The sequence below is a fragment of the Pan troglodytes genome, chromosome 1 (genome assembly GCF_028858775.2).
Source record: "Pan troglodytes isolate AG18354 chromosome 1, NHGRI_mPanTro3-v2.0_pri, whole genome shotgun sequence".
NCBI lineage: Eukaryota > Metazoa > Chordata > Mammalia > Primates > Hominidae > Pan > Pan troglodytes.
Window position 1 is genome coordinate 207,940,818 of NC_072398.2, and position 16,576 is coordinate 207,957,393.

Genomic DNA, 16,576 nt, shown 5'->3' on the forward strand with positions numbered 1-16,576 from the left:
CTGGAACCTGGGGATGGACAAGGAAGTAGAAATGAGCTAGATAATGAAGAACCTTAGCATGGGCCAAGATAAGGAGCTTGAACATTTTCTTTCAGCAGTAGAAAGTCGCTAAAAGAAGCAGGAATAGCAGTAGTAGCTATTGGTAACCGTCCAGGCAACAGGTAAGAATGGCTTGGACTGGGAGGTAGGCAATAGAAAAAAGTAAACAGGTTTGCAAGAGATTGTAAGGCTAGCACTGACAGGACTTGACAGCCTGGATGGGGAAGGGAAAAGACACGCTGCTGCTCTCAGAAAGCAATGTGCTCAGGGAGCCAAGTTCCCCCTCTGTGAAGTTAGAGGCCCTGGGGTGTGAAAGACCATTCACCACTGGGCAGTGAGGAGTAATGGAAAGAACGGGGGATGGGGAGCAAGCCAACGGTTAGCTGATGTGTCTGCACTGACAAGGCCAATGTCTTATTTTTACAGCCTTTTCTTGGAATGAGGTGGGGTACAAATATTATAAGTCTACATAGAGTTAAGTCCAATTACAAAAGAAAATAACTGAACAGGAGGTAGGAATTTCATAAACACATAGTAAGGGAAGTAATCAAAGAATCAGGGGCAAGTCAGTCTGAGAATGAGGAGCGCAAGCTTCCCCTGGTAGGAAGCCTCCCTGGGCCTATCCCTCCAGGCTGAGTGGACCTCCAGTAACCTGGGCGTTCAGCCCATCAGGCCACCTACTGCCCTGTTCTAAGCCTGCTTCCCCGCTTACTGTATCCCCACTAAGTTGGGAGCTCCTTGAAGGCAGGTATTTTTATACGCCAGTACCTAAAAGGTATTTCAGGAATTGTTTGTTGAGTTAATAAAGAGAGAAATTAAGGCATATATATTGAGAAAACCCAAAATATTTCAAATTCTACATTCCTGTAAGCATATGGAAATGATTAAAATTAGAAGGCATTTACCTTTATAGAGGTTCCAGAAGAGGAAGAGCTCACCCCTGCTGGCAGTCGTACTGCCAACATGCCCGAACAAATTGACACTTGGATCCCAGAACACCCGATCAAAACACAACACCACCTACCATAAGAAAGAAGCACATGAGCCAGTGACAGGGGCCAGATAATACTGGCTTCAACAGACTTCCTTAAAGTCTCTTCTAATCTGCTTTCAAAATAAGCCCAGCAATCCTTATTATTTAGGATGACATTTACGATCCCCTTTTTATAGGCTTGAGTTTGTGAAATGAACCCATAAGACTAAGTCCATTTGAACAGACACTTGATGATAGACTTAGGCACTGAAGAGAATCAACGGACACGCCTCAGCCCTGATGTCACAATTGGGAGCATAGCCAAATGCCCAAAAATGCAAGGCCACCTCCTCACCAAGTAAACAACTAAGACTGCTATTTGTACATCAGATCTGTAGACAGTAGTGTCTAGGGCAAGCTACCTTGTTAAGGTTGCCAAATCCCATCCTTTGGACTGCAGATGTTTTCCACTCAGGGAGAGGTGGCACAAACTGAACAGCTGGTGGCTGCTGCTTCAGCACACCCAGGGGAAGGGTACAGAGAACTGCATCGCATTTATAAATAAAGGTTTGACTCGTGGAGCGGGTATTCACAGCTATCACTTCACATCCTGCAGAGGTTGGGTGGGAAAAGACTAGTGGTGATGAATATGGCACTGATAAGGACAGTGAACATTTAGTGTACAACAGATGGACATCCATTTCTCAATTCTCATTTTTCTATTTTCATTACCTTCATGTTTCACATAAGAAAACTGAGGTAGAGGTGAAATAACTCATCTAAGGCTACACAGGTAATAAGTGCCAGGATTCAAACCCTTGTAGTCAACTTCAGAATCCTCGATTGTCATCCCCACACTACCCTCCTGATACACTGGTGATCTAGACTAATGAAAGGACCTAAACCACTTACTCAAGTTAAGTACATTTAGACCAAAAATAAAGAGTAAAGTGCTCATCCCAATAGAACCAATGTCTTCTGACTGTGGTTAGCTGCTCACTATCGACCAACAGAAGAATGCTACAAGAAGGCTGTGATGCAGATCTGGGGGATGCAGCCTAAAACTGTGGAGCGTGCTATGCTTGAGAATGCACAGTGATTCTCAGCTTGTCAGAGTATGAATGAGTTCAAAGCTGACCTCAGAGAGGGTACTGAAATTATGTTAACATCGTTTTCCTCGTTTGTTTTTTAATGAACGTCTGTTTATATACTATATATATTTTGAAATTATATATCTCAAAATAAATATGAAAGCTCAGTACATGCTCATTTTCTATGGCTGCAGAACTCGAGAAAATGGCACAACATCTATTCTCACTGTTCTCCGTCTGCCTGCAAAAGGCTCAAGGCTGCAGATCTTCTCAGCACTGTCAACTATAAGCTGCCTCTGATGGGAAAATTAAATGGAAAACTGTTTCACTGATTGTTAGTAAAAAACCAAAACATCTGTGGTGATCTCAGTAACTCCAAGGAAAGGGGCAGCGCAGGGTAAGATTGATGGCTATGTCTCCATTTCTCATGCCTACATAGTCATACATGGGTTCTCAGAGAGGGAGATGACTAGTTATCTTGAGGAGTTCAAAATCCAACAGTTGTCTGCACTTTACATCAAATGTAGCCTGAAACCAGCAATAATAATGAGCATTGAGCCTATCCCCACAGCAAGCACAGGGAAACTCTATCTCTGAAAAAGTCAACTTATTAGCAGGACTGCTCCAGAACTAGGAACCAAACGTAAGCGAATTAGCCCAAATGCATAGAAAAAGCCAAAATGAATCCAAAGACCAAAATGCGGATGGTGAAATATAAGGGGTGGGTCCTAGTGGAGCCCAGGGGCCAAAATCCTGGTATTTATGAATATACTTAACAAAACTAGATCCAAACTCACTGGGTCACCAAAATGGAAAACTTTTTGAGCACTGACATGGTGCTCAAAGGAAATGCTCACTGGGGAATTAGAGATTTCAGATTTTCAGATTAGGGATGCTCGACCAGTAATATCCAACTAGCTCATGCACAAATTGGAAACTCTAAAACTTGCTTCAATTTCCCAGTTTATAAAATGATAGGGTTAGAACCACCAAAGACTCTATAGGCTCGACTGTCTATAAATGCCAATTTTTACCTATGGTGTCATAAACACTCTATCAGGAAATGTACCTGATAGGTCGCACCTAACAAAAGATCAGTCCTGTTTCAGGAGAGTTCTCTCTTACCTTTTGTAAAGCAGTGACATACCTGAAGCCGTGTAGCGAACCTGTCGCACTGCTGTATTCAGTTTAATGTCTAGGCCTTCTGCTAAAGCCACAGGCACACACGAGTAGCCATTCCTTACTGTCAGGTGGCTGCCAGTGAACTCAAAGTCATCATCCTAAAGAGGAGAGAAAAGAACATATTTCCAACCTTTTCTTAATCTGTGTCATTTGCACCTAGTTCTGTACAACAACAATGAAAACACAAGCTTGTGGAAACAGTCAATATTTTAAGGCAAACTAAAGAACAAATCACTCAGTATTTAGCTACAGTTACCAAAGGAACCTGAAGGAAAAAGAGAAAACACCAAAATGTCCCTAAATCTTCGGGTAGTGAGATTAGGGAAGTTTCTTTCTTCCCTGGATTTTTTTTTTTTTTTTTTTGATACAGAGTCTTGCTTTGTCATCCAGGCTGGAGTGCAGTGGCGTACTCTCGGCTCATTGCAACCTCGGACTCCTGGGTTCAAGTGATTCTCTTGCCTCAGCCTCCCAAGTAACTGCTGGGATTACAGGCATGTACCACCACACCCCGCTAGTTTTTGTATTTTTAGTAGAGACGGGGTTTCACCACGTTGGCTAGGCTGGTCTCAAACTCCTGACCCACCCACCTCAGCCTCCTAAAGTGCTGGTATTACAGGCATGAGCCACCACGCTCGGCCTTCCCTGGATAGTTTTTATCATTCCAGTCCAATACCACTAAGTCCGGATCTTCTATGGTGGTTAGGGTAGGGAGGTGGTAGGGGGAATGATGATTCAGGAAATTCAGATGATTAAACATCATTCAAGTTTATTTATCTGGCTTTTGAATACATTACAGACTTGAAGGATATCAGGGTCACAGTCCTGATTACATTTTCTTTTACCTGAGAGCAAAATCAGTTTTTATTCTTTAAATTAACATGTTTTAAGTTGAGGAAGATTTCCAAAACTAAGTCAGTCAAACTAGATGAAGGTAATCTAGGACCATAAAGAGTGGCCCAAGACAGTCCATACAGTAAAAAAAAAGTCAGGAATTGACCAGGAATTTAAAGATCCCCAAAATGATCTTACTTCTTTGAATTTACTGAAAATTTTTCTATGTAACATTTTTTTTGTAAGCTGGTAAGGAGTTCTAATTTCATGAAATTATTGGGGAAATTAGATCAAAATACTGGGCTGGCAGCAACACTCTACTTCAGTTGAAATCACTCATTTAAAATTTAATACTATTACAAATAGACACATATTGAAACATCAAATGATAAATCAATGACTAGAAGGGCCTAAGTTAGTATTTACATGAAAAATCATAAAGGAACTGGTAGTTCTGCAAGACTTTATCTCTAACAAGTCCAACTCTTCAAATACTAAAAATATCAGATTATAATCTAAAGATTAAGAAGTCAAAATAATTTTTTTTTTGAGATGGAGTTTTGCTCTTGTTGCCCAGGCTGCAGTGCAGTGGCGTGATCTCGGCTCACTGCAACCTCCGCCTCCTGGGTTCAAGCGATTCTCTTGCCTCAGTCTCCCAAGCAGCTGAGACTACAGGCATGCGCCACCACGCCAGGCTAATTTTGTATTTTTAGTAGAGATGGGGTTTCACCATGTTGGCCAGGCTGGTCTCGAACTCCTGACCTGAGGTGATCCGCCTGCCTTGGCCTCCCAAAGTGCTGGGATTACAGGCATGAGCCACCATGCCCAGCCTGTCAAAATAATTTTTATTAGGAAAATGTATAATGTAAACTAAAATATATAAATAAAAATTTAATAATTTACTTCTATACATTTTTTTTTTTTGAGATGGAGTCTTGCTCTGTTGCCCAGGCTGGAGTGCAATGGCGCGATCTCTGCTCACTGCAGCCTCTGCCTCCTGGGTTCAAGCAATTCTCGTGCCTCAGCCTCCCAAGTAGCTGGGATTACAGGTGCCCGCCACCATGCCCGGCTAATTTTTGTATTTTTAGTAGAGAAAGGGCCAGGCTGGTCTTGAACTCCTGATTCAATTGATCCGCCTGCTCTGGCCTCCCAAAGTGCTGGGTTTAAAAAGGTGTGAGCCACCGTACCCAGCCTATACAGTCTTAATTCTGGCCAAAGTCTCAGATTTAGAGATTGGTCCAAGAAGCCTTGTGATTTCTCACTTGAAGAGTAAATCACACTGAAATTTAAGAAAAGATGGTATAGCCCTGCTCACTGAGAACTATAAAACATCACTGACATAAATGAAAGAAAACTATTTTTGGAGAAGTATACTGTATTTAAGGATAAGAATATTCAATATTGTTAAGATGGCAATTCACCCTAAATTGACCTAGAAATTTAATGCACTCCTAATCAAAATCCCAGAAGGTGATTTTTGTAGAAATTGACAAGTTGATTCTAAAACTGTTATGGAAATACGTACCTTAAAATAGCCAAAACAATTTCAAAAATGAACAAAGTTGGAGAACTTACAAGACAGTATTATAGTGGCATATGGATAGATAGATAAATTAACAGAAAAGACAACCCTAAATACTCACGCTTACATGCCAATTAATTTTCAACAAAGGTGCCAAGACAAATGAAGAAAAGGATAGTGCTGGAATAATAATTACATAACTATATGGAAAAACATGAACCCTTCACTTACCTTTCCTTAAACATAAAAATTAACACAAAATGGAGTATAGACCTAAACATAAGAGCTAAACCCATACAATTTCTGCAGGAGAACATAGGATAACATCTTTGTGATCGCAGGTAAGACAAAGATTCTTTTCAAGATAGAAAAAGAACATGGTTTAAAAGAAAAATTTTATAAATAGGAATGGGAGTCCAAGGCAGGAAGATCACTTGAGCCCAGGAGGTAAAGGCTGCAAGGGAGCCATGATCACACCACTCCAGCCTGGGCAACAAAGCAAGACCTTGTCTCAAAAGAAAAAAATTAAAGTAAAAACTTTTACTCTTTGAGACAGATTTAGAAAATTAAAGACAAGCCACAGATGACAAGGAAATAAATATTTGTAAAACATAAATCTGACAAAGGACTTCTGCCTAGAATTTAAAGAACATAATAAACTTCAAACTCATCAACAAGCAGACAATCAGACTTTTTTAATAGGCAAAAGATCTGAGCAGACATTTACTCAAAGATGACATATGAATGGCTCATAAGCTCAGGAAGAGTTGCTCTACATCACTAGTCATCAGGGAAATGCAAATACTACTAAACCTATTAGAATGGCTGACATTTTAAAAACTGGCATTACCAAGATTGGTGAGGATTTGGAGAAAATGGAATTTTCATACATTGCTGATGGGAAGGCAATTTGGAAAATGGTTTGGAAGTTGATTTATAAAGTTAAAAATCCACTTTCCATAGTACCCAGCAATTCCATCCATAAATATTTACTCAAGAGAAAGACATGAACATTCTTAAGCAGCTTCGTTCATTAGCAGTCAAAAAAGGGAAACAACCCAAATGCCCATTAAGGCACCAGTGAATGGATAAACGATCTGTGGTATATCCACACAATGGAATTCTACTAAATAATAAAAAGGAACAAACTACTGATACAGGCAAAAAAGATGAATCTCAAAAACGTCATGCACATCTCAAAAACTATACTAAGTGAAATACATCACACACAAAAAGCTATGTACTGTATGATTCACTTTATATGAAACTGTAGAATAAACAAAATTACAGTGATAACGCAAATCAGTGGTTGTCCAGGGCCAGGAGCCAGAGCATGGGGGATTAACTACAAAGGGGCAGGAGAAAACATTTCAGGATGATGGGAATGTTCTATATTCTGATTGTGTGGGGGCTTATGACTGAAGTCTGGCAAATCAATAAACTGTTCACTTAAAATAGGTGAATTTCACTGTATGTAAATGATGTCTCTTACTAAAGCTGTTTAAAAACACACATACAAAATTAACTATTTCTCTTACAATCCCTCTCAAAGACATGTGCAATAAAATAAACAATAAGGGAAACTTACCTGATCCCAGTGCTTAAGGGAGAGAGTTGAGAGAGGTGTGGCATTAGCAAATTCGAGATTTGCAAAATGCCAATCAAGTATTTGTCTGTCTCTTGATGAGAGATATACATCACTGCAAAAGAACAAAGGAGTACAGGATTATTAAAAGATATCACTAGTTCTCTCAGTGTGATGTAGGTGATCTCAGTAACTGTGTCAGAACCTAAGCCAGGGCTGTGCCTTATATGAAGAAATTACAAATCAAAAAGTAGCATCTTATCTGTCTTATTAACCTCTTTATCTCTGATGTCTAGAGCAGTGCCAAGCTCACTACGTAAAGCAAATTACATGTAGGCCTCATTTGTCTGAAGGAAAAAAAAAAAAGAATGCTTCCTATGAAATCACCTTATATCATAAAAGCTTACTAGTTGTAAAAAATGTCTTATATTTTACACACAGCATAGACTCTACAGAAAGGATGGGCAGGCTGGATGCTGTGGCTCATGCCTGTAATCCCAGCACTTTGGGAGGTCGAGGCAGGTGGATCACCTGAGGTCAGGAGTTCGAGATCAGCCTGGCCAACAGGTGAAACCCCATCTAAAAATACAAAAATTAGCTGGGCATGGTGGTGGGCACCTGTAATCCCAGCTACTCAGGAGGCTGAGGCAAGAGAATCGCTTGATCCCAGGAGGTGGATGTTGCAGTGAGCCGAGATCACATCATTGCACTCCAGCCTGGGCAACAAGAGCGAGACCCCATCTCAAAAAGAGAAAGGGTGGGCAGCATCCTTGAATACAGAACAAAACAGATTTATGTGGAGGCTGGGTGCAAGTGAAAACATTTCACCAGCATTCACTGTCAAAAACCCAGTGGAAATAAAGTATAATACCCCCTAGTTCCCAAAATTATGGAAGTGTAAAGCAACAGCAACTTCTACCCCCTCAAGAAAGATAATTTCCATCTATTACATCTTTATCCAAATATCAGATCTTATGGAGAAAGGCTCTCTCTTTAGAAACAATCTGTTTAGGTATCTAGGACACATTAAAATACAGGAGCAGGGGATTTAGAAACCTCAAAAGTAGTCACACAATCATTTATTTAACAATTTAAACCACTCACTGAACATAAATAAAAGCTCATTATGATTTAGAATTTTCCTTCCAAATCAAACTGAAAGAACAGTAAAAGCTCTCCCTCTGAACTTTTGTGTTTGTTTTCCTTACCTTGGGGGATTCGCTTCCAACTCCTGAAGTTTTTCTTCTAGCTTTCCTTGTGTTTCAGCTAATTCATCATATTCCTGATAAAAATTAAGTGAACCTGAGTTACCCTGAAGGGTCAGATATCCACCTAGTTTCTTTGTACCACAAAGTATAAGGTCTGGATCATATTTCCTCTTCAGATCATGTATAGGAAGTGTGGCTCAATTTTAGGCTGGGGTTAGATAGAGCTGAGAGATTTTTGTTTTTGGAGACAAGTTACAGTTGGGGGCCTGGAATATTAGGGGGAGGCAAGGAGCACACAGGAGAAAATAATGGAAGAAACATACTAGTGTGCTGCAAAGTGGGGATGAAAAATCATAGCAAGCACCATTTCATAAGCATGCCATGTCCCTGGCACTGGGTAAGCACTTTATACATAATTTTATTTAAGCTTCACAATTACCCTACAAGGTAGGTGTTAAGACCATGTTACAGATGAGGCAATTAAGGAGTCCAAGGTCACATGGCTCGAGATTCCAAGTTAGGGATTTGAATCAGACAGTTTGACCCCAAATGACTCTGAAGTCCATGTTTAATACTCTTACTCTAAACTGTTAGGGCTAAATTGAGATTTAAGATAAAATGATGAGATTATTAAGACAGGATAAGAATTCTGCAGGACAAGCCGGTCTTAAACCGAACTAACCCATTAAATCCCCATGGCTCCTTATGTACCAAATCGTCTTCATTGCACTGAAGGCACTTGTGATTGGCTAGTGGCTCTCTTTTCCAAAATTCCCCAGATCTGTGCTATTTCTTAGGATTCCAAGTAAAACCAGTTAGGCATGTATGTATACCACACCTTGCATAGGGCGGTCAGATCCCTGTGTTTGCTTTTCACTAAGAACTCGGCAGTAATATCTCTGGGTGGCTTTACTTCAGATGCTTCTTTGTATTGCTGATGGAGTTCTTTAATTTTCTCTTTCAAATTTACCATCTAAGAAGGAAAAATACAAATTTATCATTCCAGATAGCAATGTAGTTTATGTCTACATCACATGTACCCTTTTTTGGCTCCTCAAAACTGCTATCACAACAAAACAGGGCTACAATGCAAGGTCCTTAGAATTCTTAAATACTTGTTCTAACCTACATCATTCCATTTGGGAAATAGGAAAGAAATCTTATAGGGCTTGACATAAAGGTACCACAACTCTATCTGATAAGTAAGATCAGTGCTGCCTTCTAAAACGAATGAGAAGGATGAGGAGTGTCCCATTAATTTAAACAAACAAAGAAAAAACCCAGTATTGAAATAAATTTAATCTCCACAAAAAGGAAACTGTTGCTAATGTAACTTAAACTGATTTTCGGAAACAAACTGTCATAATGTGTGTGTTTTTTTTTTTGAGATGGAGTCTCACTCTGTCGCCCAGGCTGGAGTGCAGTGGCACCATCTTGGCTCACTGCAAGCTCTGCCTCCTGGGTTCACGCCATTCTCCTGCCTCAGCTTCCTGAGTAGCTGGGACTACAGGCACCCGCCACCATGCCCAACTAATTTTTTGTATTTTTAGTAGAGACGGGGTTTCACCATGTTAGCCAGAATGGTCTCGATCTCTTGACCTCGTGATCTGCCCGCCTCGGCCTCCCAAAGTGCTGGGATTACAGGCGTGAGCCACCATGCCCGGTCCTATAATGTGTTTTTTAAATATGTAAAAGGTCAAAGAATTTTTTTTTTTCCTAAGAGACAGAGTCTTGTTCTGTCACCCAGGCTAGAGTGCAATGGCACAATCTCAGCTCACTGCAACCTCTGCCTCCCAGGTTCAAATGATTCTCATGCCTCAGCCTCCTGAGTAACTGGGATTACAGGTGTGTGCTACCATGCCCAGCAAATTTTTTGTATTTTAGTAGAGAAGGGGTTTCACCATTTGGCCAGGCTGGTCTCGAGCTCTTGACCTCAAATGATCCACCTGCCTCAGCCTCTCAAAGTGTTGGGATTATAGGCATAAGCCACTGTGCCTGGCCAAAGAATCTTAAGGAACCATTGTTAATGTTAGCTTTTTTCAGGTTTCTGATGATACCACACAGGACAAGAGTGACAAAGCCTGAGACTGGGCACCCTACAGGTATCCTGGCCACTTGGCAGTTCTTCAACCACTCTTCTCATTTCATCCTTACCACAATCCATGAAGACTGTGAGCTGGAGAGCTCTTCATTAGATAGGATGAAGAATGAGGCACAGTGAGAGTGAGGCAAGAGTCCAGTCACAGGCACACCCAGAGTATGCACTATAAAGGCCCCCTCCAGGGGCTATTTTCTCCCTAAGCTGATGTGACCTTTGCAGCTGGCAGGGTGAGGAGAAGCAAATGGTTGGACTTTAATGCGCCGGAGCCTGGGGCTCTGGAAGGCGGTGGCAGAGAAGAGCCCTAACAGTTCAGCCCTGGGGAACAGAGGTGGGGGTGGCAGCAACTCAAGAGAAATAATTATGCCAATGAACTGGCTGCTGATTTGTTGGTCTTCACCAATGAAAACTTGGCTCCAGTACAGCTAATTCTCCTGCTAGTCCTAGAATTCAGCCGAGGGCACTGGGATAGCTTTAGAATAGCTAAACCAAGCTTGTCCAACTCGTGGCCCAGGACAGTTTTGAATGCGGCCCAACACAAATTCATAAATTTTCTCAAAACACTGAATTTTCTTTTCCATTTTTTTTAAAGCTCATCAGCTATCATTAGTGTTAGTGTATTTTATGTGTGGCCCAAGACAATTCTTCTTCTTCCAATGTGACTGAGGGAGGCCAAAAGACTGGACACCCCTGAGCCAAAGGGAACCAGACAAAGAGGAAAGATCTATTTCCTCTGGCAACCATTTATCAATAATGCCACACTGAAAGACTGACAGATAACAGATAAAACAGTCTCTTTCGTTAGTCATTATTTTCTTAAGAATGAGTCCCAGCTGTGCAGACTTTCTCTTCCATGGAGGAAAAAATCTCAGAAATGCTTTTAAAATTTCTAAAGACTTTTTCTCCTATTAAAGCTTCTTCAGCTATGAAGAAAATACAGAATTTCACCTTATTAAGAAGTTCTTTCAATTCTTCCTGAGTTTTCACTATCTTCTTCCAATGTTCAATCTGCTCATCTTTGACATGCTTCTCTTGTAACCTAAGAGAGACAATATGTATAATCTGCTCTCAAAGCCAACTTTGCAGAATAAGACAGGTGCCCATCAAAACCATTTAAGGGCATCAAGGCCCACTGAAACTTCTGATACTTAGGAACAAGAAAGTTGGCTAGTGGGAAATTATTTCCTAGGCTATGTTAAATATAGTATAATACCATAAAAGCACTGAATTTTAGAAGTGAAAGGGGCCTTAAGGGATCATATAATTATTTTAAATAATTTTTAATTTTGGATTCAATGGTTTCATACAAAATTAAGTAAAAACTACCTCAAATAAGACTTGCAGAAAAACTTAAAACATAAATAGCAAATCTTTACACATGGAACTCACTATACAATAAGCAGTATCAAAGTACTTACTGAATGACAACTTCCAATGCCTGGCCAAGGGACACAGGCTTATTATTGAGGACATTGAAGTCTAGTTGATGACTAAGGTAAGATGTAGCTTCTAGCAACCGGTTAAACTCTTGCTCTACCATTTCATCTTTCTCTTTAGGAACCTGAAAATCCGAAGTATAGCAGAGTTGGTCCTTATAAAACTAAACGTAACCATCCATGATAACACAAATGCTCTATAGTTTATAAAGGTCAAAATATGTATCTCAAAGGGGAAACCTTTGAGCACAATGATTCAAATTTTCTTTTCTATGAAGTGGTCAGATCCATTTAAATGAGATATGAAATGTTTGGGCCCTGACAATTTCCTCTTCTTCTCCCACTACTGCCCTCAGAGCTGGGACTCCACCTCTATTAACAGCCACAAGATTTACACTGGTGCTAACTGAAGTCACATGGAGCACAAGTGGCACTGAGCTGACATGCATTAAGTTGAGCTGGCTGACATGCAAACAACACACTAGAAAAGTCCCAGAGAACAAAAACTATGTCAACAAACCTGAGGACCTTCCAAGAATAAGGGCAGGATGGGAAAATAAGAAGCCCAAGGTATCTGCTTCCCCTCAAAGATGAATCTCAGGTGGGAAGAGGGAAAAGAGAAATGAAATTCATGGCTACTAATAAGAACTCACTAGCACTTTTATTCTTTTGCACAGTAATAATATGTTATGGCACCAATAAGTTCAGAATTGAATGTACAAAGCTCTTAAGAGAGTCTATGAGTAAATGAAGGACCAGAAGGTCTGGCTCCTCATTGATGTGGATGAAGCAAACAGATTGCAAAGCAGGTCATCAAGCTGGAAGACCATGATCCTAAGCCATGCTGTGTCCCTGCCTATTGATAACATCAGTTAGTTTACACACACCCCTCTGCTACTGCTTAATTCAGCCCCAAAGTAAACTGTATCTGCAATCCTATTGTTGAATTCATGGCAGAAGTGAGAGAAAGAAAAAATATGTTTAAGGCAAGCATTGCTTGTTATAAGCTGGGCTGGTATCGGCAGGGAAATGTGATTCAAAATACAGAATTTCATTATACAGTCAACCTAAAACTGGTAACACAAAAATAAAACATTGAAGTAAATTCTAGTAAACACTAAGACTCAGGAGGAGCGACCTTTTACAATCAGAGGTAACTGACTGTTGACAAGACCATTCCAGTAAGATTCTACCTCTCATTTGAAACTCCACAGTTTTTCCACTTCCCAACCCAACAGACGATTTTGAACCCTGGCCTCTGCTCCTTCACTGATAACACAAGTAACACTACGAGATGAGCCAGTGTGTGGCAGAAAGAATCTGGCAAGAAGGGCAATCTGCCCCCAAAAAGAAAGAGGACTGCAACTCTCCTTTGAACTGTAAATATGACAGATGCCATAACTGATTTAAAAATCATATTCAAACAGTAAGTTCCCAAAGACTATACATGGGAGAGATCAGGGTATCTTTATAATTAAAGAATTACCCTTAGCCTAAAGAAAATCTAAATCTCTAAAAATATTCTGGTTTGTGTTAAATGAGGCAGAGAATCAGGCTTTGGATACTTGGTGCCATTTATATCAGGAAGGTACCTAGGACTGGTAGATCAAAAACCTGTGATCTACTACTCATTCAACTCAATGGCCAAAAAAAGAGCTTGTTCTTATTACACAGCTATGAGAGCTGATGGAAGAGACCCTTTGGTCAGGAATTTCATTTACTTTCTCAGCTACTTTTCCTCACTGATGTGATATGTGATGGTCATATGCAGAGCAACTCAAACAATGCTGAAATTTTGCTCAGAAACATGCTACTTCTAGTGCAAATCCTGCAATGATGCTACAAAAGATGGTTCTGGAAATCTAAATTTGGTTCTTCTTTCAAAAAGGAGAAACAATTACATTTCAATGTGAAATCTAGGTAGTTATGAGACCTTAACTGATCACAGATGCAATGCGCCTGACTGCTTTTCCTGGAGTATAAAAGTGATATTTCTATGTGTTGCTTCTAAAATGCCTAGCAAGAGGATGCTATAGCAGCCAAGAGGGACTACTAGATCACATATGCCTCTACAATAGGGCAGAATGTGTCATACACAAGTGTGCAAATGGTACAGATTAAAGCTCTTCCAGTGTCAACTGGATGGCTTGCTTCAGACAAGCTTTAATCTTTGCAACTAGGATGACAATCACAAAGGGAAGTTCATACTGAAAAAGTACACAGCACTCAGGCTCAGTAACTGGGGTCCAGGGTGTGTGGTAGAGAAATATTTAAAGGGACACTGTCAAGGTTAGAGGGACCAAATTTGACCTGTTTCTTCCCTCTGTTTGCTGAGCAGCCCACTGGATTCATTACACTTTCCCCCTTAGTCCACCCACACCACCCACAAAAAACCCAATGTTTTACACGCGCTTTCAATGACAAAAACTCAAATGGCACCAGCCCAACATATAGGCGCAACTCTACAACAACAAACCAGTGTGAATGTATGATGGAGAGGATCTTTGAAAGGAAAAGATTTAGGTTTCAAGCTTTTAATGGGTTATTGTAAACAGTGAGGAAAATGATTTGAAAAATTATGAAAAAAATACCTTGACAGTGTCCTTTTAACCAGTGCAGCAGAGAGAGAAATAAACTGTAAATAACAGCCCAACAGCCACATCAAGTTTAGTTTTGTATGACAGCAATAAAATCAAGGCTTTAAACACATAGCATGACAGAAGCATTCTGTTAGCTCAGAAGCTGCAACCACCAGAGAAATAAGGAACAGATTGTACAGAGACCAAATGGGAAAGTCAAGGCACAGAAATGGCCAAAAGAAAGGCAGTTAAAAAAAGACGGGGGAGTGAGGGGGAGGTGTCAGAAAGCAGTGAGGAATAAAGCAAAACTCAAAAGAGGAAAGGAAAAACACAGAACAGTAACAACAACAACAACAACAAAATCAAACAAACAAAAACCAAACCAAAAGATTGCTGCCACATTTGACTGACACCAGATGACAGGACTGCATCTCCGGTACACCATTCTAACCCGAGGCTCAGTTGTATGAGATTATGTGAGATTGTCAGCCACCAGGCCCCATCCATTTCCACCTAGTTAAGCAATTACAGGAATGTTGCAAGTGCAGCCAGGGATAGCTTTGAAACCTGGCTTTTTTCCCCCACTAACTTAAGATTTCACTTTGAAATTAAAGGAATATTTGGAAAATAATACATAAAATACTTGTCCCTTAGGAAATCAATACTGACTGGGAGAAAACCAAAATGTGTCTTTTAATACCTTTAAAACAGAATCATTTCTAAAAACAAGCTAGTTAGAAATATTCTATTTGACATATACAGACAATAAAACTAACAAATGACTATCCCAACAACCCCAAACTACCCATACTTTAAGTCATTTATTTCCCCTTGATGAGAATCCTTGGATTCTATTAGTTCTACAAATTATTATGGAACAATAACAACAAAATGGAATTGAAATATTGGCAATCGCTAAACATAGGTCACAATAATTTAAATCTTACCTGACTATTCTAATCTAGATCCTTAACTTGTATCCTGAGAAAGAAACTCAACGAATGATTACAATGGGTTTTAAGTACCACATTAGAAGGCAGGTGGATTTCTACCCTGCAACACAGTGAGAACTTGTAACAGCAAACTAAGAAACATTTTTGGGGAAAGGACCAATAATGTTAAGAGCCTTCTAAGAAGCAAACAAAATGGACATCACTTTAAACAGATTTTGATTGACTTTTTTAAGCCATTTATTTCTCTATGAAAGGCTCCAGGTAAATAGTTCCTTCAAGACTAACAGAATTTGAAGAGTCTCACTGTTCCAAATAGGTTCAATCCTGATTGTCTTGGTCCTGTAGATTTTATGGACTGTCTCTAAATGTGTCCAAGGGAAGGGAAGCCTGTGTGTCTCGCCCATGCAGAATGTGGGAAAGCCAAACAACTTTCTGGACAAGGTCCCCGATCCTGCAAGAAGTAATCTCAAAGGAAGGAGGACAGCTCTCTTTAGTTCTTTCTACCTCTGGTTTCATTCTAACAAGCTCTTTAGGTCTTCAGAAACATTGTACACCTATCTTACTTCCAGTCTTCACAAACTCTACAGCAGCAGAGCAGAATGGAGTTAAATGCAGCAATGTACACTAGGTAATGAAAGTTCTGAGATTTAGCCAGAGAAATCCCCAGAAAGAATCAGAAAAAGGCAGTAATGGCCAAATCTGGCCAGTGGAGGCCACAGTCAATCTCCACCTCCCCATCCCATGCCATCGAGCACTTCTAGAATTATGGTAAAGCAGAAGATTAAGATTAGCTCATTTGGTAAAACCTGGAAGAAGAAATTTACTTCTGAAGAGTCTCTAATTCAGATTCTCCTCAACAGCCAAGGGAAATGAGATATAGCTATTATCCCCATAGGGCGAATATATCCTTAATCCAAATAAAATTCAATGTGATTCTAGGCTGGGAGCAGTGGCTCACATCTATAAATCCCAGCACCTTGGGAGGCTGAAGCAGGAGGATCACTTGAGCCCAGGAGTTTGAGACCAGCCTGGGCAATATAGTGAGACTCCATTTCTACAAAAAATTCTTTTAAATTAGC

General features: G+C 40.1%; 1 protein-coding gene across 7 annotated transcripts in view; it reads right to left on the bottom strand.

The window, feature by feature from the left end:
* The window catches only part of KDM1A (lysine demethylase 1A), a 64,197-nt gene that overhangs the window by 3,072 nt on the left and 44,549 nt on the right, over positions 1 to 16,576 (bottom strand). For 5 of the 7 annotated variants that reach the window (XM_063784872.1, XM_063784873.1, XM_063784875.1 and 2 more), the window contains 8 exons: positions 11,948 to 12,090; positions 11,478 to 11,568; positions 9,270 to 9,404; positions 8,432 to 8,505; positions 7,227 to 7,338; positions 3,251 to 3,383; positions 1,435 to 1,622; positions 945 to 1,059 (listed from right to left, as the gene is read on the bottom strand). In XM_063784872.1, the coding sequence (XP_063640942.1) occupies positions 945 to 1,059; positions 1,435 to 1,622; positions 3,251 to 3,383; positions 7,227 to 7,338; positions 8,432 to 8,505; positions 9,270 to 9,404; positions 11,478 to 11,568; positions 11,948 to 12,090 (991 nt within the window). The remainder of the gene's footprint in view (positions 1 to 944; positions 1,060 to 1,434; positions 1,623 to 3,250; positions 3,384 to 7,226; positions 7,339 to 8,431; positions 8,506 to 9,269; positions 9,405 to 11,477; positions 11,569 to 11,947; positions 12,091 to 16,576) is intronic. The other 2 variants (XM_063784868.1, XM_016956144.4) reach the window with 1 other exon arrangement.